We start from the raw sequence: 23,562 nt of genomic DNA, 5'->3' as shown, positions 1-23,562 counted from the left end.
GGGCCACGGGCGCTGCTGCCACCCAGGCGGCGCTCCCGGCTCCCGGCTCCGGCTCGGAGCGGCCCGCGCGCTGGGGCGGTGCTGCTGGCCGGGCAGTGAGCGGGGCGCTCGAAGCCCCTGCTAGCGCTGCCGGCCTCACGGAGAGCATTCCGGTTACCAGGCTTCTGGCAAAACAAGTTCAGGTAGAAGCCACTGATCTGGTTAAAGTCATCAGAAGTGTTTCTAGGAACTGCAATTCTTCTGCTTTTTCTGACAGTCCACACATTTTTAAGTGTTAAGAAATTTTGATTTCAAATCATGTTATTAAAAAGATCTATCCTGTCTATTAGACCAAAGAAGACAAACCTTCAAAACTTCATACGGGCTTATAGTATTATGCAGGTTGGAATACAGGTGCACACAGACTTTAGTTTAGATGAATTGACTGTATGTGAGCTGTTTTGGACCAAAACAATGTCTCAAGCATCAGATACTATGTATTTTAGCAGGAGAAAAAAAAATACTAGCTCGCTCTTCTAGTGAGATTTTTCAGGCTCTCTACAACCATAATAAATTCACTAACATGAACTGAAGTAATAAAAATGGAAGTATTGCTCATACCATTTTGCAGGTGGCAATGACTGCATGTTTGTTACTCCTCCATCCACAGGGACCACAACCTGCACGTTAGCCAGCACGCTGGGCACGGTCATGGACTCGGGGTTGTATTTGTAATCCACTCTCACGTCAGTAGTGCTAGCGTTGCATTTCCAGTAAGTTGCAAGATTCAGTGGAGTGGACTGGATGCCATTTGAAGATACCTGTAAAAGAGTAAACCATTAAAAGCAACTTAATTAAAACTCTCTGTACTCCTGGGCAGAATTATGGTTAACAAGCATAATGCTGAACATGGACACAAGATCAAGACACCATCTGGCTTCTGAGCTGTTTATCCCAGAATTCTAAAAATTGCTGTAAGCTAAAATGATGCCTGCCTTTTATTTTTTTTGTTGTTTTAAATTAATTAAAATTAAAAAAATACCATCTCACTGGTGCACAAGGCCTTTTCCTGTCCTGGCTTTCCTTAATAAAGCTTGGGAAAAAAATAAAGTATTTACCTGATATTTTAAAACGTCCACATTATAATAGGATGCAGATGGATTCTGCTCTGATAATTTCTTGAGGTAGACAGTTATAGCTTGCATATTCATCCAGAAATCCTTAGTACTGGAGTCACTTTGTGATTGATCACTGGAGACCAAAAGACAGGAGTCAGACTGCAATGCTGAATTTCATTAATTTAGATGTCTAAAATTAATCTTGGATTTTTTCCAGTTCTTCACTATTTCAAACAAGACTTTGTTCTAACCATCTGTAGCACATAACTGTACCTGCCTAAATATTCAGGCACATTAACAGCTTATTGTGTCTGATGATAGAAGTTTTCTTCCAGGTCACGGAGCAGTTGCCTTCCTCCAGTAACGAGCTGCATCACCCTGATATAGGTAAAGCTACGTTTGGATTTACATTCAATAAAACTTTTTTTTTAATACAAACAGGTGTTTTGAGGAGGTGTGGGAGGGGAGGATGAAAGGAGTCTTCCAGAAGGAATATTATCCAATTTGGAGGAAGCTGTAAAATCATTATCTGTTTTGATTGTGACATAACATTAATTAAGATTAGTGCTGTATGTGTTTACATACCTTTATATATTTGTAAAGTCTAGGCCTTCTTTTTTCTATTTTGCTTTTCAACTGAAAGTTATTTTCAAATTATTATAAACAACTCTATCAAATTAGTGATAGCTGCATTCCAAGTTAGTTACAATTTTTCATATTTCTGTATGTATTTAAGAATGCTCATGAAGCATCTTGTCTTTGAGCTGTACTGGTTGCAGCAGCAGACTTATAAGGGTGCAGCTTTTAAGCGCGGTGCTTCAGGAGCGCAGCACAGCTCCATGAGCCTTGGGATGCGGGAATGCGGCCGGCCGGGCACCCGACACAGCGCATCGACCTGCCCTGGGAGCTCGGCGCTCACTGCCCTGCTGGCCTTCATCCTGGCTCCAGTGGTAGTAAAATACACAGGTGAACACTTAAAGATATCGCTGAAGTGGGGGGTTTCCACTACTTAGAAAACAATCAGTAAAATCTACCTGCTGCTCCTCATCCAAGCTCAGTCTGAAACCCAAAATTCTGTCATCTCCCCATATATCACTCCCATTAAAACTTGTCATCTCCATGAATGCTAAGCAAATGATACATCCTTTGCAGTATTTGATGAAAAGTCAAATTATCACAGTATGGGTTTAACTACTTAAATATCTATTAATTACGTGCATTCTTCCTAATTAAAGGTGAAATGTTACATTTTTGACAAAAATACTAGACATTTTCACATTTTTCCACAACTAACTTTTTCAGCATAATTCACATACATAGATAAGGTTCTGCTAACATTAAAGTTATGTCAAAAAGTGATGAATGATTTTGCATGGTGAAACATTAAGTATGAATGAGCAAAACGAAATAAAATGCAGAAGAACAGGTGCATATGCCTCAGTTATTTCAGGATTTTAGAAATACATCACCTGGAAGTTCTCAGTAGTAATAGAAATAGTAGTAGTAATAGAAATAGTAATAGAAAAGCAACAGATCTGGCTCAGCTGATATGGATCATGGCTAGTAATTACAACTTGGTTTTATTATTTTTCTGAAAAGGTGTCGAACAACTACCCTACCAGATCTCTTTGCTTCTGAAGAGTTATGCAGGGCTTGCTGTGATGCACTACAGACCCATTTACACAACAGGCCCCATCCACTGTAAAGCGATACAGTAGCTTAACAAATCACCAGTTAAGTGCTGGCTAAGAATAGGCCCAGCTGTTATTACTTGTCTTCCATTTAAGGCTGTTATTTCATCACTTATTAATCTTACTATCATTACTACTGTATAAAGAAATCTGTAGGACAACATAAGAGTGTCCTGGTTTTGACATGCAATTTTTCTCTGACTCTGTAGTTAGTTATGCTGCTTGTTCCTATGGTTTGTTTGTTTAAGAAAAATGGTTTACACAGGTTGCTTGCTTATAAAAGCATTTCATTTATGAAATGCATGTAAAAAACACTGCTACATTTGCAAACTGCTTTTTTTTTAAATCTTCTGTTATAGTCAGTTGTAGTTTCAAGTCCAGTTATGGCTGAGATTTTTAAAATTGGCACTGCAGAGAAACTAAGCTAAAAAAGATGCATGGAATCAGGGTAATTGTTACATACAAGCAATTTGACAGGATTGCAGAGAATTCTGATTTAAATATACAGCAATACACATTTCACAGGTCATGTGGTTTACAATTATATAACAAAAAATACAAAACCTGTATACAAGTTGTGCGTTTGGGAGAATCTGCTCCAGTTTGCTTGTGTTTTTCACCCTGAAGCACAGCACAGCTGGAGATGGGTTGCTGGTAAAGACTTTAATAATTCCACTTGGGAATGACACGGTCATATCACCAGTGATCTTCACAATACACCTAGAAGAGAACAAGGACATCAGTTTTATTAAAAGGCATTAACTGCCTATTTGTAATACTAACTTTAAGGCAAATCACTGCACTTCTTCCAGAATCTGAGCTGAATTTGAAACAAAATTTACCTTTAAATGGGGTAATATGGCACTGGGATAATGTACTATGACTTTCAACTTGGAAGTCAGATGAAACTGCACATGGAACGAGTTGGTTAAGCATACAGTAGTTCTGGTGGATGTGTTTCAGGCTTTGTAAACACGGCAGGCTATGCGTAGGCCAGGCCTAATTCGCATAGCAGGGATGGGGAGGGGGAATGAGGTGCTTTCAGTGGCCTGAGTTTACATACAGCACCTACCTAACTGCAGTAAATCCGGTCTCATTTTCACCAGCGTTTTATTTCTATGAATTCACTGTATTCTGGTACAGGAGGAACATCCTAACTGCTAGTGGCATGAGCTACCGCTGTCACACAACTGGGAATCCCCCTTCTAACCTATGTATATACTCCCCCCAAGTCTATCAAGTATAAACAGTGTATTTTCTTATTGAAACTTGTTACATTCAAAACAATTCACTATTTAACTAACTTTGTGGGGTCTGCTCCTTTAAAGTAGGCGTTAACAGATTCAGTGAGGGCTACTGCAACAGGCAGGGTGTCCTGGTTTCCGAGGCTGACGGGGCTGGGGCCACGCGAGACACCTGGAATACATACAGTCCACAGGTTTAATGTTTAAGAGGCTCAGCAGGAGATTCAGAATGGTTCACTCTCTCATTTTCAGAAGGTTTCTACCAGCACGGAGAGCCTGAAGCATTCAAGCACACTTGAAATGTGTGTAGTAAAACAGCAAGGTAGCACAGTACAGTCACAGCACAACAACACTGCTCAGTGGCCTGAGAAAACGGGACCGTCAGCAAGACACTTGGGAAATGGACAGACACAAGGAAATACACAGGAGGTTGTCAACAGGTCCAAAGGAAATCAGATGTTAACTGTATTACTTACAAAAAATAAAATTCCTACTGTATGCTTATTGTATGGACAGACATGATAAAGTGGTCAGGGAAGCACCAAGAAATTCATTGTGGCATGGATGAACCTAAATGCAAATACAGTAATATTGCTCCACCCAAGTGAAACACTGAGCATTCTTTAACTATTTCAGTCAACAACAAGGATTAAAATCCTCAGGGAGAAGTTGCTGGGAGAACGTTTTACGCAGTGTTCTGGTGTTTGCCTGGCACCTCGCCAGGCCTGCAAGGAAACGAGGCCGGTGGGAGCCGCAGGGCAGAGGGAGCAGAGCTGCCGCTCGGAGCTCAGAACCAGTCCTGACCGCGTCTGGGATGGGGAAGGCCGTGCGGAGAGCTGACCAAGCCGGCACGTCGCGGCCCTGTCTCATCTTTTCAGTAGCAGAGCAGCGCAGGGGGGAGCATCACGCAGACGTCTTTCTTACGCTGCTGCTCAGCTGCCCCGTGTCATGCCACGTATTTATCCCAAAAGCACGCAGAATCTCTCCACGGGAAAAATTAGGTATATTAATTTGTACCATCAAGGAGAAACAAAGTACGGTACTGCCAATGTCAAATCACCCCAAAATAGTGGCTGTGCCGTCTTGTAAACTCTTTCAGAAGTACAGAGGAAGCTGAGACCTCATTCTTCAGCGTCTAATAGACTGTGCTTCAAGTCAAGGATAAGTAAGTGGTAGAAGTAACAAAATAAGAGAAAAAAAAAGGGAGCTGGTCTCATCTGCTAGTACCATCCTTTACTCTCCCTCTTTATTTCTTGCCTGAGGTAGTAAAATGTTTGAACATTTCTCAGCACCCTGAAATAACATTTAGGCCTTCTTAGATCCACTAGTCTGCTCTAGTCACAAGTGTTCAAAATCAGAAAATCTGAGATGAAAGAAATACTGTAATGCTGATCACAAAACACTGACTTTAGGTAAGAAGAGTGGCTCATTTTTGCATGTTCTTTCAGAGCACTCATGGGTCTTGCTTCCAAAATCTCCCCTCTTCCCAAGAAACTAGCAATAAAAGCTGTGATTCTCAGTGACGTTAGAAATCCCAAAATCAGGATTTCAAAGAACAAAGATGTGATAAAATTGGGCTTTAACAGCTATCACACTTGCTCATTACATCTGTTTTGAGAAGCACTGAATGCAGAAATGTTCTGCCCCGACGTGGTGGCAGTGCTGGGGCACCACAGGCCTCAGCACGTCGGTGTCTTTTCCCCCTCCGTTACCAAGAGGCAAAAAATAACCACAGAGCAGACAGGAGGTGACCTTAGGCAGCAACACAGTATTCTTAAATCTTTTTTGCTTGTGACACCCTTCTAGATAAATTGCTATTTGAACACCATGCAGAATACACAAACAGGTAAATTACACTGCTATTTGTAGGACACCAATACCGATTTCTTGGCTGCCTGAAGAGTGAACTTTCCCAGGATTGAGGCTGTTTGAACACCCAGACAAATCCGCGCGTGCGAGCGTTGGCCCGAGAGGCGTCCAGGGCACTGTCCCGAGGAGGCAGCCTCTCTTACTTGCCTGTGCCTCGCCGTGCCCCCTGCCCTTTATGCTCCAGAAAGACCCAAGTGCTCTAAAAACCAGCAGCTTGAAACAAACACAACTCTCTATGCTAAACTAACTGCGGAAGCTGTCGCTGTGCTGCTGCTGAGGACACAAGCGCAGCCGTGCGGGGCAGCAACTTGCTGCTGCCGGGCCTTGCAGACGGATTCGCTCCGTCTCGGCTCCGGCCACGGGATCCAGCCGCAGGACGTGTCGGCCGTGCCCGCGGAGCCGCCCCAACCGCCTCCTGCCGCAGCCCCGGCCGCAGGGGCAGCCGCCTGGCGCCAGCACCAGGAGCGGCCGCACCGGCGCTTCGCGAGAGGCAGCAGAACTGCAGGGTAAAACCCTATCACTGGTCATATCAAAGGCAAATAAGGCTGCAAGAGTAACTGAATGAACCAGATCAAAAGATTTAAGTTCAGTCTAGGATTAAAGATTCAGGTAGTTATAATAATAGCAAAATTGTTGAGTAGATTAAAATAAAAAATATAAAAAAGAATCTTCATCTTCAGCTCACTTTGTGTTAAATGTAAACGTAAAGAAGCTTTTACCTACTTGTCCTGTGAGAACAAGGACCATTATGGTAACCTCAATATATTCCCCTTTTCTTGAATGAAAGAACTGATACAAAACAGAGGACTCAAGACCAAGTTTCACCTTGTTGTGATAGGTGGAGATTATGTTATGTAACATGGACTATATCTACTTTTGATGATTACAGCAACATATAACTTGTTAAGTAGTTGAACTTTAAAGCTACTTATATCTGTCCCACACCAGAAATGGCTGGAATAACTTGTGTCAAAAAAAATACAGATTTATTTGGTGTAGTGCATTAGGATGATTAGTCAACATATATGTCTGCTTCTCGTACCATACCTGGTGATGTCTCACAAAGCTTTTCGATTGTAGGAAGTGTTCCAACCAAAAGATCATCCTCTATTATGTTTAAATGAAACAAAACATTGCAAGAAAACAAAGTATTTCGAGCAATAATAGATATTAAACCATTTCATAAATATAAAAATACTATGCAAATGAAAATAAGAGTAAAGCATAAGGAGATGTTCTCAGAAATTATAGTCTCAGACAATTATAGTTTTGCAGACATGTACATATCTATATATATATATATAAACACACACATAAGATAGTCACCTCACTATTATTCAGAACTCGTGGGGCAAGGGAAATACTGGAGTGTTAAAAACCACCAACCAACCAGGTAGCACAGACAGTAGCGCAGAGCACGTCCTCACCCTCCCCAGCTTCCCGGGATCCCCTCGCAGCCGCCCTGTGTGGCTACTCGTTACTGCCCTTTTCAGGCCTCCGTGGCGGCGCCTCCCCCATCAGAGCCCCGTCCTGCATCTCCTCCCGTCCGCTCCGGACGGCGCCGCCGGGGCTGCCGGGCTCCTCTGCGGTGCTGAGGGAGCGCGCGCACACAGCAGGTACACGTGCACACACGCACATGCACACACGTGCACACACGCAGGTACACGTGCACACACGTGCACGCACACACGTGCACACACGCAGGTACACGTGCACACACATGCACACACACGTGCACACACGCAGGTACACGTGCACACACGCACATGCACACACGTGCACACACGTGCACACACGCAGGTACACGTGCACACACGCAGGTACACGTGCACACACGTACATGCACACACGTGCACACACGCACACACGTGCACACACGTGCACACACGTACATGCACACGCACACACACACGGCTGCCCATCCCGCATGCGCAGACAGAGCTAGAGGCAGCACCGCGGCTGCTGCTGCCCTGCTCTGCTCCGCAGCAAGAGCCAAGGACGCCGGGCCAGGAGCCCGGGGGGCCAGGGCCCCCTGCACGTAACGTGCTGCCCCCGATCCAGCGGGCGCTTGCGGTGCTAGGGACCAAGAACAGAGCACTGCGAAACCTGAAGGACTCTGGGGCCCCAGGCCTGTAAGCATGGGAGCAGGCATGGAGCCTGGCTTGCTTTCCAGCTCCACCTCTTCCATGGTTTTGCTTTTACTAACCTCTGTTTAGCTCATATCACTACTGAAGAAAAAGATTTATCCGTTTCTTTTGGAAACGGCAATAACATCATAATAAACAAAAACAGTATAAAAATAACTACTTTTGCAAACAAGTATGTTCATGGAAACTTACTAGTATCCAAATATGTTTCTAAAGCTAATACAATAACATCTTCTAGAAAAAATGCATGATAACACGCTGTGATTGATGAACATGGCACACCAAGTAAGATTTAATTCAGTATGTCAGGTTGGGAAATACTTCACTAAAGAACACTCTCTAATTAGATCAACACATGAGGCAAATCCACTGTGCTCTCTCAGGGTCCTTCAGAGGTGGGTGCATCAAGGGATGCTCGCAGTGTCCAGACCAGACCCGCAAATGGAGACACTCACTCCAGGAGAGAGCTTTCCCCAGCAGGTGGAAGTCAGTGGCGGATTTACCTCTTTCAGAAGTTAGTTGAAATGGTGAACGCAACTTACCAACTGTAGGGGTGTTTCCTGCACTGAGGGACGCGGAGGAGGATATTGAGGAGATGCTCTCTGCTCGTGCCAAGGGGGCTGCGGGTGGTGGACTGGAGTTAGAGGTCAGGGGAGGGCTGAACGGCCTGGGCTTAATACAAGAGATGCAAGAGTATTAGGTAGAAAGAAAGTAATTTAAAAAGGATGAAAAAAGCCTGAAAATCTATGAAGGCTTCACCTAATTCCCCATTGAACGCCACAACATTTTTGTAGTGTTATTTCCTCTAGTGCTTTATCTAACTCAGTTTAGAGCGTAAACCAGGAACGCACATCTGCCCTGGAAACAATGCCACGATTTCACAGACCCTACTGTTCCTCAAGGCCAGCCCACTTGACCCCGTGCCAGCCTGTCCGTGGCTGCGCTGGCTGCACGTGCAGCCCCGGCAGGGAGGCGGGCGCAGCGCGGTGCCGGGCGCTGCCCCGGGCCAGCGCAGCCGACGCGTGGGAGCGCAGCCCTGGCTGCAGCGGGAGCCCTCTGCGCACGGCAGCCAACGGCCCATCTGGAATGGAGTTGTAACGCAGAACCGAAACCAATACGCACTGTTTCAGTAATGGAAATCAATGCATACTTTTCAGTAATGGAAATCAATACATACTATTTCAGTAATACCACTAAGTTTCGCTGTAGCCAACTTTGGTCTCGAAGCAGGCCTTGGAGGGGGTACAATTGTGCCCACGGAAAGAGGAGTTGTGGGCCTTGCTGCAAGAAAGCAAATTTTAAGAAATCAACGTTAGAAAGGTACACCGAACATAAATATATACTTAGTGGAACAGAATCATTTGAAGTTGTGCTTCTGTTAAAAGCTCCTGTTTTACAAGCCCTGTTTTGTAAGATTCACCACTAGATCAAAATTGTTCTTAAAATGGGTCGCGGTGATACCCTGAAAAGTGACTCTAAAAGTGACATCATGGGCTTTCTCGTTGCTCTCAAACGATTTTGTATGAACTATCCTCAGAAGTTTGTGTGTTACTTCAGCTCCCTTTTCGGTGTGATCTGTGAGGATCCAGAATGTGGGACAGTCTTCCATGTCCCATCATAAATGGAAAATTCAGAGGACTATATTTGGTCCTGGCTGACAAACCAACACTCTGCTTACTTGAAATAATGCCCACGCAAATCCTGTTGCCTTCAATAGGCGGGCACCAATGTAACGGAGAGAATTTAAGAAATGATTCTGCTGATTATCAGAACACAGTAACTCCCTATTACCTCCTAGCCAAGCTCTCAGAGGTTATAAAATGAAGGAAACACTCCTGCCCCTCTGCCCTTCCCAGTCTAGCACAAGCAACGGACAGACGGCGAGGCGAGCACGGTACGATGCCACTTTTACATGGTCACTTTTCTGATTAGTAATGTTCGTCAAAATACCTGTTAGATGCCATCCAACGATGCCAAATCTACAGTTAACTGTAAATCTACAGTTAAGAGCCTTAAATGCTAATGCATGATGACAGTCACAGCACTATCAAGTACAGCACAGTCACAGCCATTCAGCCTAACTTGGCCCTCGCTGAAGGAAGGGAGTTTCGCCACTGACTTAGGAAGAAATAACTTTGGCCAGTCCTGACCACATTCCACCGTAGAGCTGCAAATGCTCATGCCAGAAGTAAATTCAGTTCCAACGTATCAGCCATCCCTTTAAAATCTGTCTTGTTGCACCCCAGGCAGAGGTGCAGGCTCAGCACCCGCTGCTGCAGGGTCCCAGCTGCAGAGCTGGGCACTTGCCCAAAAGCAATATTTAATTTTTTTCTTTATTAGTATGTGGTATTACTGTAGTATCAACCACATTTCAAAATACTGAATGATAAAAGGCAGTTTTTAATCCAAATTATTTAATTGTATTTAATCTGAAAATATCTATACATCCATACAAAGCTATTTAAGGATGCAATTATTCAATCATTTAATCCTTGAGATCTCTCATTGCTCTGACATCCCATGAAAATGTATTTTATTTTTAGAAAAGCCAAGCTCCATATTGTTAAGAAAAAGCAATGCTTTTAGCTGAGTAATTTGATTTTTCCTTGTTCTTTCAAGCTAAATACTTATTTCAATGCCTAACTTAAAAGAAAGCCAGTGCTATAAGCAGTTTAGTGCAGTATATATGGAAAGAGGAGTTATTTAACATCAGGTGAGCAACAAGAAAGAGAAAAACCAGCAAAGCTTGCTTTCCAGAGCGAGTGATTAGCAACGAGCGCACGCACCGCATGCTTGCCATACCCTTATGTGCGTGAGCACAAGAAGGCACTAAGCTATAGTCCAGCAGCACTGAAGATGATGTGGAAGGAATCTCAGCAGCAGAGCCAGTTTCTTCAATGAATAACTTTTCATTACATACAGCATTATTGGAAGGGTCACTTGGATCCTCAGAAGCAGAGCTGTTGGAAGGATTCCCAAGCAAAGCAGGAGAGGCAAGGCAGGCATTCCCAGCATTTAAACGCAAGCTCTGGGGCTCCTTCGTGTCTGCGCTTGTGTGTCTAACTGTGAGAAGTTCCTCAGCAAAAGAGATCCACCGGCTCTGCGGCCGCGGCGCGGAGCAGCGGGTGCCCCCGGCGCCCGCGGGCGGCTCTGCCGGGCAGGGGCTCCCGGGCCCGGCCTCTGGCTGGTGTCCGCGCGGAGCCGGAGCGCCAGGCAGGCCGAAGGGAGCGCAGCAAGCGCTCGCGTCCTGCTCTTTCAGTGTAGCTGCAGGAAGAGGGACAAGTTGAAGCCAAGCACAGCGCTGAAATGATGAATCTGTCAGAAATTCCCACTGCAGGATGCCCGCTGGCCATCAAGAAAACTAGCTGCTCTGCTAGGCTGAAACCACACCACTTGCAAGGAAAGAAAAACACCTGGGCACGTATCACACGTATTGCACTCACACTGTCAACCGTGACACCTTCCACTTCTTTCCATTTGACTTCCACTTCTTAAGGCAAAAAATCTCTATTCCTACTCTTACTCTATTCCTTCCTTTAAAGCCCTACCTCCTTTGCTTATTCCTTTAACTTCTTTCCTAGCATGGCTTAACTTCTCTGTAGAGTTTTCTCTTTTCCTCTCCTGTTCTATTTCATTTGTGCTTCTTCTCCATAGATTCCTGCTTTTCATTTCTTTCAGAATTATTTAATCCAGTCTACTTCCGAACATTTTTATCCTTTTATCCTTAATATTTAGTAATGGAAAGATCAATTTTCCACTGAATCACAGAGGGCAATGCAGTGCTGAGATCTTGTTTAAGATTTCCACTGTCTCTGTCACCTTGAATCTAGTGAATGACTATGTAGTTGAAGCACCATTTGCCTCTGTTTATGTTCTCTCATCCCTGGATCTCCGGGCTGGTGTTTCCCGTGGGTTTTCCCCATGTTTGCCTGCTCGCTTGTTGCAGGAGATGACATGAGCAGCAGCAAACATGACGTTAGGCAACTTTCCACATCCTGCAGTTCAGCAAAGCTAGGAGCAACGGTGCTGTGGAGTGGCAAGGAGGAGGAGCAACACTGACTTAGCAGGCCAGAGCAGGAGTGCAGGGGTCCTCCTCTGACATGAACAAGGAGGTTCACCAAGCCTCGAAACCAGAGATTTGATACTGCTTTCTCTTATTAATAGACAATTTAAATATTATTCCAAAGGCCTGTACTGCTACAGATCCAAAACAGGAGCAATGTGGAAATGTGCAAGACTGTGTTTTAAAATACCTGAAAGCACACTGAAAAAAATGAAGGGAAAAAAAAAAGCATGCTTACAGTATCAATTGCTAGCTAAAATTTTTCTGTTGTGTTTGTTCAGGATAATAGTTAGCTGAAGGTTCTCATAAGGCAAGATTATTCATAGAGGATGAAAGTGTACTTCTGTTTTCCATAAAAATCCTGCTCGAATACCATAGCAGTTGTGTGCTCAGTGATTAATGCAGAATTACAAAAAGATATCTGAAGAAATACATGAGTCAACAGTGAAGAGAAAGAGTAGCTATGGGACATGCTAAACCATAACATATATATTCTGTATCAAGTCATTTATTATTTGTATAAACAACTTATTTATGTTTTGGGTTGAGTTTTGAAAAAGCTTTAAGCAGTTTACCTGTATTCACCTTTCAGCTGAAGATAAAGCACAGATTTCAAGGAAAATAGCATCAAATCAGAGATGAAGATTTTTAAAAGTCTTGAGAACTGAACTAGAGATTATTGAGCATCAGAAGCTAATCTGATTTAAATAACCCTGTGAACTACTTCTAATTTAGTAATTAATTTTCCAAAATACGTGTTCTTCATTTGCCAGACCTCAGAACACTCACTTTCTACTCAACTCCATGGATGATTCTACAAATGTAGATGGCTTGGTTAAGTCCTAGAACAACATTTTTTACTATTTAATTATTTTTTATTTTACAATTTCATTGAAATATGAAGTTTTGTGCATATGAGTGACCTCCATCTCTGAGGCACAGGCCACAACTTGATCTGACTGCAGAGCATGTCACTGGCCCCAATTACCCATCGTTGGCCCCAGTTACCCGTTGGCAATCTCAATTACCCGTTGCTGACCTCAATTACCCATCATTGGCCCCAGTTACCTGTCGGTGACCTCAGTTGCCTGTTGCCACTTGTGAGCTGGAGGCTACTCTCTCCACAGCTCTCCTCGTAGGGGGCCTGCATGAGCATTTCTTCATCTGCTTTTTTTCCCCCAACATATTCCATTAATATATATGTAAATACGTTACAAATCTAGACCCACTAGCCAATAATCTGACTGCTACCCAAGGGAGGAAGAGATGATCTATTGATTTAAGTAAGCTAGATTTGTTATTATAAAACATAACTTTTAGGGAACATGGATTGTAGTGGAAGAATAATTTGCCCTTAAATCCCAATGACTGCATAGCCACACTGATCATTGCTAAAGAGATGTTAGTATGCTTGAGAAAAAGCATTATTTCCTGTGCAGAATTCCCCTATTTCTACATGTACTCTTTCTTACTACTCTTCCATCTGTAAGATTGGCTACAGAAGAAAAGAGTTGGAAAGCCATGATCACTAACTAAGAAATGAGACTGATTATATATTTTTTTGTGACAGGAATATCTAGCTAAATTGCAAATACTGCCTTTCTCGGACATACAGCAAAAGAAACTCTCTACACTAAGAGTGCAGCACTTAATAAAAAAGAGTTGCAGTAGGCAGGCTGTAAGGAACCGCAGAAGCAGCATACCTGCTGCTGTTAGTCAGTAATGTTGTCCACCTCATGTCCCCATATGGCATCTTCCTCTTGCTCCTCTCTCCCTCCCCATTCCATTCCTATAATCTCCCTCCTCCCAAGCCAGGAATTTCCCCATATTCCAGGTTTCCTCCCACTCCCAGGGATTCAACCAAAACATTTCCCAAGAGAATCATATTTTCCTACAGGAAACAAGTGCCTTGCAGCCAAGCTCCACAGCAGCCTTGTACTCGATGGTTCATAGCTCAATAGGTTTTCCTGGAAGAAGGAAATGCATCCATCCCTGCCTACAGTGCAAGCTCATCCCACCCACCAGTGCTGAGAGAAGCTCCATCTAAACCCCTCGACCCTACTAATCACAGCACATCCCTTTGCAATGGCTTAAAAAAAGCAGCAACGACAGAGCATCTCCAAGAGCATGCAAGCATAGGTTCTGCTATCAAATATTTTACCTGAGGTGGATGAGGAAGCCAAGGAGGCTGAAGAAGATTCAAGAGGACTGCTAAAAAGTGGATCCCATGCCAGTAGGTCACTGTTCCCCTTTCTATAGTAGGAGTTGCAATTGGAATATAAATGAAAGTTACATTCATAAAAATCAAATGATGACTTTGGTAGTTCATCTCTTGTGCTAGTAACAGCTTTTATATCTAAAAATAAAAACTACTTACTTAGAGATTCCAGGTCTAAGAATTATTTATACATAATTAATCTATCTGAATGGGTATCTTCTGTTACCTTGGTGCAAGTTCATGTGTGAATATATTTCAAAATATCTGTTTTCATATCAGCAAAGCATATGTATTCAAATGGATTTTTTTTCAGTACATGAGACTTGTACTGACTTGTACTTGTACAGACTTGCCCAAATTTTGGGCCTATTATCTTAAGGAACACTGTAAAATTTTTGATAGAACCTGTATTTGTTTTATTTAAAACTTGAGATTTTAAACTAAATCAATATTTAGTAATCATTTAATTATCAATCAAGAGAGATGAGAATGAAGCAAATACATAAGAAGGGGAAAAATAAATACACAGGGAAAAAAAGGTTGAAAAAAAAATTCTCCATTGCTATATAATACCTCATTAACTCTTGCAAGGTAATAGATATACAACTGCCCACTAAACACTCAATTCAGTCTGCTGATACTGAGTTTCTGAGTCTTTGATTAAACTAAGAGCAAATTCTCTCCAAGGTGCATTTGATATAATTTAAAAAATTCAACTCACTCATTAGTTGGAGCAGAAAGCTTTGATTTTGTTAACTCTTCACCTATGCAAAAGATACAGAATAATGACCAAAGATAAAACATTTGATTAATAAAAGCATTTGGCTTCATTACAAAAGGATACTAAAAGTTAACAGTTGCAGATCAAAATTAATCATGCATAATTAAAATGGAAAGGAAAAAAAATGTGTTCTTTCTGATGATACAAATTCAGGTGCTCCAGAAATATCTTCTAAAAGCAGAGGACTACACAAAGTAATGCATTTTGTGAGGAAATATCGATCACCTGAAGGTTCTTCCTTAACTTATATAGCTCACATCAGTTTTATCATTCAACAAACCACTGTTTGACCTGACCTGGTTTTGCACTGGAAAGAAAAACAAAGGAAGGATAGAGCCTAATGCTACATCTTGTATCTCCATGGAACAAGCAGGGTCTGACCATAAAGTTGAGAGACAGTGTGAGTGAGTGAGCTTCACTGGTTTGTGGATTATACTAAATTAGGGAGGATGGGGGAATTTAAGAACTAACATAAGCATCATTTCCATGAGGTCTCCCCTTTGGGTCTGTTCCTCATCACTGTGTCAGAACAGAGAACATCTGAGTGTGCAGAATACCAAGAGATCTGTTCACAGCTGCTACCAGCTAACCGAAATTTTCATCAAAAAATATTATTTTTTTCCTTTGAATTTACTTTGAATAGTTCAAAGGCATGTATCATTAAGGGACCTACAACTGACAAGATAAACCTTTTCTTCTGTTTAAAACACTAACATTTAATAGTGTTATTCTTTAACAGCAATATATATATATATTTATGCTAAATGAAAAAGATTAATGTAACTAGACTAACAGTTACAGATTCACACTTACTGGATGAATTTCGATTCATTTGTGCCTGAAATAGACAAAAGAAGTAGAAAAATTAAATTTTGCAAACTGTCAGCTAGAACACTTCATAGTTGCAACGTTCATGCTTCCACTTTAATTTCCCATTAGCTCTTTTGCTTTCATTGCCAGGGAGAACCCTCTGGCACTTGCAGAAGCAAGGCCACAACATGAGCCAGGGCAGAGCAAGCCGCGCACCGTGCACCTGGGTAGGAAAAGGCAGGAACAGAGACTGCCAGCAGCATTAGAAAGGAGCAGGCAGCCACTGGACTAAAGAAATTTGGGGGGAAACAAACAGAAAAACTTCTGTTTGTTTTCCCTTCTAACTTCTAGCAAATTAACCCCTTTTAAGTATAATAGATGTGTTACAACATAATAACCACAGGTTTGTTCAGGTCACTTTTCAGCCATCGTCCCTGGGCTTATCTATTTTAATACAATAACGGGCTTTGCAGACCTAGTGGCTAGGACTGCTATGCTCCACTCTCAGTCATTTCGGGCTTTTTTTATTCCTGTCAACTCCCAAATCGTTAGCCAATCATGTGCTAATTTTTATATGGATCTTAGCTGACTAACTATACTTGTATATCTCAGATATCACTATGGAAATACGCAGATAGGTAAAGAAAATAGAGGCAGAAGTGCTACTGAAGCCCTTACATACTTAGAATTTGACATAATTCTATTCAGATGGGATTCAAAACACAATGCAATTCTGTACCTTTCTACAGTGCCTTCTTGCTGGAATCTTCATGTTCTTTAGAAAAATTAATGTAAAATTGTATAAATAAGGCTTCAGTAAGTATTACTAAATTTCTTTACAGGACATGTCATTAAAAGCTGACAGCTTTCTTACCATATAGTATATCTGACAGATAGGAATAGAAACATTCCCCAGTTTTCCCCAGTAACTCCCTTATAGACTGCACTTTCTCAATTTTAATTTACAAATAACAATAAAAAGGCATTCTGTACTTACAGGACTGTGTCTCTGCTATCAAAATATGAGGAAAAATGGGAAAACCATCATTAATATTTTAATATAGTACGCATATTTTCCTTAAAAATATCCTTAACCCATCCCTATTCTGATCTTAAGCCATCCTTACTGTACTAATCCTTACTACTGTAATTTCAAACTGCTTGTTTATAATACCTCTGTTTGGTTTAAAGAATCATTCTACAGTTTGTTGTGACTACATACAATAAAAATGTGCTGTAAAAATCACAGAATCTACATTATGATCTGTTTTAAGGTCTGTATGTTACTTGTTACTGATTAGCAAACTATATTAAAAGCCATGCTCAGCTAATTCCACATGTATTCAAATCTAATGCAGTGGCAAGAGCAGAAAGATAAAGACTGAGCATCTTTCCTCAAAAGTAAAAACTAAAATCTGAAAAGGGAGAGTTACTTAACATTACATCATGATGAAGTATATCAAAGACAGCCTAGTGGACAAGAAAAATAATCACCAAGCCTGAACCTAAACTCGTTCATTCTAAAGATTCCCTACCACTATTCTTCTATATTAATTAGAAATACAAGGAACAGAATTACTTACAGATATTGCTGGAGAAAGGGCAATGTTCCCTATAGATACTTTTAATTCATCCAAAGAAGCCATTGTGCACTGAGAGCTATGATTGGGCTGTACAGGTTTTATTTCCACATGGAACCTCCTGGGTTCATCATCGTCAGAGTCAGAATCACTGGAGGAGTAGAAATGGTTCTCTTTGGTATGTTTTTCTCAGTTAAGGCATAAGTATTTCAAATTCATCTGCTTAATCCATTTTTCACATAATATCTAGAAAATTCACATGTTAAGTAAACATCTCAGATAAAATATTACTGACAAAGTTCTGTGTGTCCTTTGTAGACACTTCATATATATTCGCTGGTCAATTTTTATACCTACTCTGGCCTTTACACTTCATTAATCTTCCCAATGGTATTTGTTATGGAAGGCACTATTACATAACCAAAGACTGCACAGATGGAGGCAACAGGACAAAGGAAAGGTTTTACAGTAACAATAATTTTGTATTTTAAATTTATGATTTGCAGTGCTCAGCTCAGCACTGTACTGCACTTAGGGAAGAGGCAAGCGTTGTACCAACTTTTAAATGAAGTGAGGGGAAATACTGACCTTTTGGAATAACAATGCAATATTAGTGGCAGCTCGCAGACATAAAGTAGAGGAAGCAGGAGCAACAACCACCATTATTTGCCCTTTTTGCAGAATGGCACTACAGATTGTACCCTTGAACCTTACTCTTCAAATGAAGGACGGTGAAAACCATGAGTCTCCATAAAACAAAAGAGCCTATAAAATAGGCTTATTCTATGTATCAAATCTATTATTAAAAATACAATAAAATCACCAATTAGAAACAGTATGTGATGAAATAACTTCATTAAATGATAGAAACTCTATTCCTAGATGTTCAAGCTCCCAATCTTTTTTATGCCATAAAAAGGGAGGGAGGGTGCAGGTATAAAATATATAGCCCCTCAGCATGCTTAAAAGAGCATTCTATTTTACAAATGTTATGGAAGCTTTTCATGGAGAAACATCTTCATGGTCATCTCATTTATTTTCTTCAGGCTTTTTTTTTTTAATTTTATTTCAGGTTAAAAAAATCCTCTTAAAGTTCCCAAGACATTTAGTCTAACATTCTTTTCAAAAGTCCCTCCAGCATTTACACATACAACTTCACAAATCGAGCCTAGACAAAGGTTGATACTTTTTCTGGAAGCTGCAAACATACAAAGTTGCAACATAACCATGGAAATTATCTTCCTCTACTTAACACTTCAATCAGTACTTCACCTCTCCAGAGAACTGTAAAAACAAAACAAAAAAAAACAAAATTCAAAAGGATATTCTGTGCTGCTTCTGGTTTAATACTGTATCCTTCATCATCCACATCAGGAATATTCTAGAAACAAAAGGAAAAAAAAAAAAGGCACTGGCAAATAATGTAAATATCTGTTGTTATTTATTATCCCATACTTTATATCACTGACAATTTAAACTTTGATTACAACAAGTTATTCACTACTAATCATTACACAGTTATCTCGCATTATCCTCTATAGTTCAGAAACTGTGTGAAAGATGAGACCAGAACAGGACATGGCCAAAAAATATTTAATCACGACATTATATACTTTAATTACACAATATATATATAAAAATTGCTTAGTATTTTCAAATGTCATATTTTCAATTTTAAATATTTTAGGTTTACCTTTAAATGTTAATTAAGCCTATCATTCTCTTGGTCCCAAATATTTTCCTCTTTTCTACTTTTAATTCTTTCAGCTAGACCAGTGGAGGCTTTGGTGATGCAGGAGCACAAACCTCATGAAGTGCTGGCCAACACTTCAATACCTGAGCAAAAGCATTCCAAGTTATACAGGATGTCACTTGTTCTTTCCCCTTTGAAAAGGCAGCAATGTTTGTAGCATTGCTTTAGCAAAGAACATTCAGATAAGGTTAAAAAGTCTTGATGAAAATTTGGATCTTACAATAGGAGCGCTCAAAACCAAGTTCCCAAGTACTAATTTACACATGACCAGCACTGTTCTGGATTATTAAACTTAAGCATCCAGAAATTTCCATCTAGTTCAGCTGTTCCATTCTTGTGAGCAATTAAAGGTAGACTCAAGACAACTTCATTAGATATCATTTAGAGATTTTAGCTAAGCCCTTAGATTCATAAAAGCGCTTTGGGAGAAAGAAAAACTGTCTCTAATATGATAAGCTAATTCTCTAATATAGTTCTTTAGAAATGTGAAGTATAGCCCTATTCCCCAATCACACTGACACATACATTACTTATAAATGGACAGGCACCAATACACAGAAAGTTTCCCCCATCCAAAAGAGAGGAATAAAAGCCCATTAACATCCCTGTATCCTTAGTCAGTCTACATGAAGATTATGGAATAATAATTACAAAAATCACACAACCAGATCTCTTCAGAATGCAGTGATCTTACCAGGTATAATTTTTTCATTAAAAATGGCAAGATTTATATACAAAGTGATTTATTCTAGAATACCAGTTTATCCTTACTCTATTAGAAAATAAGCACCAGGAGGCAGTTTGACTGAAATAAATATATAAAACATCTAAAAGACAGTAAAGTAACAGAAAATGACTTATTCAGGATATTTCAGCTAGTAAGCAGACACTTAACCTAAAATCTGAGGCAAAATTTAAAGAAACATTCATATTGAATAATCTTTGAATTATTGACAAAGATAACAAATAGTATGCTTGGCCTTCTATTTCTTTTATAGGCTTATTTTATTTCTTTTATTCTTTCTTATTTCCTTTATTTTCTTTTATTAACGAACACACAAAAAAGTAGTAAGAGTAGGATCACACGGTCCAGTACCTTAGCTTCACTTGCTTGAATCAGGGTTTTTATCTACGCTTGACCTCAGGCTAACCTTGTTCATATATCAAAAAATACTAATGAAACTTGACATCAAAGTAAACAGAACAAAAACATATAGCTAGAGGGTAGGTACATGTTCCTACAGTACTAAAATTTCCGAATTCTGAACCAATTCTAATTGTCACAATAGGCAATTTTCAATACCTAAGGATCACTCATGGTTAAGAGGAATCGAAAAAAAAACAACAAAAATCTTTAAATATACCACATTTACTACTTCTTCCAGCCAGACCAGATATGTAAAGGATATTATTACTGAGGACATGCAAAAAAAATGACAGTAACTGGCAAGTTTCTGAATTTATATGTACACTATTAGTATTAAAGGGTGGAAAAGATCTATAATGCACCTTTGTGCTGACAAATTGTCAGCAAAAAGGTACTAGCAAAAAGGTACCTCAAAATCTTACTTGCAAATTAAGCAGAAACTTCCAAATACATTTTTTGGGGGGAACGGTTCTCATTACTTCCTGAAATACCACGATTTTGCTTACTAATTCATTAGGTAACAGCTGTAGAAGACGGCCATTTGACTGAGATATACGTTCAGAAGGACAAAACAGATACAAAATAAAACTGCCTACACAAAAAGACAGAGGACTAAACTTTCTGTTCCCAAAACTTTAGAATTCCAGTCACCCCTTTGGGTCAGATTCTTTGTCCTGTCCAAAAGCAAGAGAAGCCACAGGGGCAGCGCGTTGCTGATTCCTCAGAGGAACACACGGAGGACAGGAGGGCAGCGCTTGGAGGCTGCTACTGCCTGCTTCCCCTGGCCTGTTACCAGCAATGTTAGCACAGCGCCCAGGTTGCTCACAAGGTCAAGCAGAGAGAAACCTGAGCTGGACTTCACCTTGATTTTTGCTTATTTTCTCTTCTCCTGGGATACTGACAGTGCTTACAATATCTTCTCTCCAAAGTTTTCCTGAGGGCATGCTTCCAGATACTGCTGAGCTGAACGGCTTCCTATTTCTTTTTTTAAAAAGATTAACTTTCTACCATTTTACTGAACCAGATTAGACTTCCTGTGCAACCAGAGGAAGACCAAAGCCACCTCAAGGCAAGCACATGAAGACAGCCTGGAACAGGAGAACACGGGCCTCTTCAGACATCCTTGGGATGCAAATTTAGCTCAGTACGTCCTCAGGTTGAGGCAGAGATGTGGCATATTCCCAACGTCCTCTCTTTAGGTGGCATAAACCCCGAAGACATAGAAGACAGGGGCCAGTTACCCTCTTACGCTGCCTGGGATGCAGAAACCAAGAAAAACAGGTACCCAAAATGCTCCTGTCTTGTACTGTGGCTGCTTCGTACCTCCTCATGATCAAATAAAAACCTCTGATGGCTGTTAAAAAATTTCCAGATAGGAATCACCAATTTATTTGCATGCATTAAAACTATGTTTTTCAATGTATTTAATCTGGCAGCATTAAATCAGTAGAAGCAGACAGGTTCCCACAGATAAACCCAAAAACTTTAAGACATATTGCAGAATACACTGCAGTAGATATTTTGAACTAGTGAGAAGGCCCTAATGGCACTGACTACTTCCTTTTCCAAGTCTGAATACATTTCCAAGTTCACATTTCTGAAATGTGTAAGTACTAAAAAGATGTATACAAAGCAAACTATAATAGAGATACCGACACAGATAACAGTCACTATTTAGATTAAGTTTAGAAACTGAAACAGGAATGAAATCTTTAAGTAAAAGACAGGAAATGAGAAGTATCTGAGGTGAGACCTTCACAGAGAAGGTTGCCAGCTTTAAAGTACGCTAGCACTCTGGGGACAAACTGCTCATGAAGGGTGAATTAATCTCAGTGATGGTGCTCTGCACTGTTTTTCATGGGAGTGACTTTAATGGCTTCTGCTGTTAAAGGATTCTCCGATTTGGAATAATACCGTTGCTTGTGAAGCGCAAAAAGAAATGATAGATCATATTCTGAAGCCCAAATGCACTCATAAGATGTTGGGCACAAAACAAATGAGAACACAAGTATCACTTCTGTTGTTAGGCACTATGGAAGGTAGTTTTTTCTACATTTGTTTTTACCATGTATAAATTAACATCTGGACAGTAGAATTTACTTGTATGTTCATACAGTGTACCTCATGCAGCCACAAACAATATCAGACATGTTTACTGTTGAATTAATCATTAAAAAAATCAAAACAAGCAAGTAAGAAAATAAACACTGCAAATCAAAGCCATCTGTTTTACTCCAGTGACTCAACCTAAACCGTCAAAAGACATTAAGGGCTTGATAATTCTACAAATAATTCTAAGGCACTTTTCTTTATATGTCTGAAGAAAAGAATTTTGCTTTGAAATTAACCTGCCTAAAAAGCTTGTCTCACATTATCTCTATAAAGCTCTTTATATACATTTGTTTGACCATTTGGCTAATCTTCCTTATAAGAAAAAGAAAAGGTTCTACTAGATCTTTATAAACCAAGTATCCATTTTTTATTTTAATATTAGGTCATAAAACTCACAGATACTGAATGCAAAAAAGAAAATTCATGTAACCAGTGAACTTGGAAAATTAAACTGTTTAATATAATTGACATCTACATAAGACAACTGAGAAACAAATCAGTCTACAGAAAATCACTTCAGCCATTCTGTAAACATTTCTCTGCTGTTGCCATATGCGAGTCACACTCACTCTACATATAATTCAAGACAACATATATGTTTAAAATAAACACAAAATGCCCAATTCAGAAATAAGGCATTAACGTATTAATTTCATTTGCAATTGCTTCCTCTTTGAAGTTAATAAAATTGTAAAATGTATCACAGACTGAAAATAGCAATGAAAAACAGACCACGAATAAAGTCTAGCTAGAGATTGTTCATTTAAGGCAGTATTTAAGTACGTATGTTTCTACACTCTACTGGCAGCAATCCTAACACTGGAAATATTTTCCAAAGAAACAGTAATAAAGGAAAATGAGGCAATGTTAGATCCCCAAAAAAGTAGTGTGCTTAGAAAGATTAACTCACTTAGAACCTATTAGTTAATTAATTTAAACTCAGTGGACCTTCAAAATAAAATAGCAAATAATTGCAATAAAAACATGTTATTTTAAACCTAAAACTGTTAGGAAATATAAATGCATTAGTGAAACACCTGTACACACTGC

The 23,562-nt window shown here is 40.2% G+C and overlaps 1 protein-coding gene across 1 annotated transcript in view; it reads right to left on the bottom strand.

Annotated features, from left to right (window-relative positions):
* The window catches only part of FCHO2 (FCH and mu domain containing endocytic adaptor 2), a 72,262-nt gene that overhangs the window by 2,582 nt on the left and 46,118 nt on the right, over positions 1-23,562 (bottom strand). The window contains exons 12-25 of the mRNA XM_088527191.1: positions 18,827-18,881; positions 17,504-17,682; positions 16,918-16,932; positions 15,924-15,948; positions 15,051-15,093; positions 14,273-14,364; positions 10,851-11,312; positions 9,226-9,329; positions 8,591-8,720; positions 6,949-7,008; positions 4,093-4,204; positions 3,353-3,508; positions 1,098-1,230; positions 601-800 (exon numbers count right to left, since the gene is read on the bottom strand). Of these exons, the coding sequence (XP_088383317.1) occupies positions 601-800; positions 1,098-1,230; positions 3,353-3,508; positions 4,093-4,204; positions 6,949-7,008; positions 8,591-8,720; positions 9,226-9,329; positions 10,851-11,312; positions 14,273-14,364; positions 15,051-15,093; positions 15,924-15,948; positions 16,918-16,932; positions 17,504-17,682; positions 18,827-18,881 (1,766 nt within the window). The remainder of the gene's footprint in view (positions 1-600; positions 801-1,097; positions 1,231-3,352; positions 3,509-4,092; positions 4,205-6,948; positions 7,009-8,590; positions 8,721-9,225; positions 9,330-10,850; positions 11,313-14,272; positions 14,365-15,050; positions 15,094-15,923; positions 15,949-16,917; positions 16,933-17,503; positions 17,683-18,826; positions 18,882-23,562) is intronic.

Source organism: Tinamus guttatus, unplaced genomic scaffold, assembly GCF_059628265.1.
Source record: "Tinamus guttatus ecotype Peru unplaced genomic scaffold, ASM5962826v1 Tinamus_guttatus_pri_ptg000262l, whole genome shotgun sequence".
Lineage (NCBI taxonomy): Eukaryota > Metazoa > Chordata > Aves > Tinamiformes > Tinamidae > Tinamus > Tinamus guttatus.
Note: the sequence above shows the minus strand (reverse complement) of the source record. Positions and strands in the feature narration are given on the sequence as shown.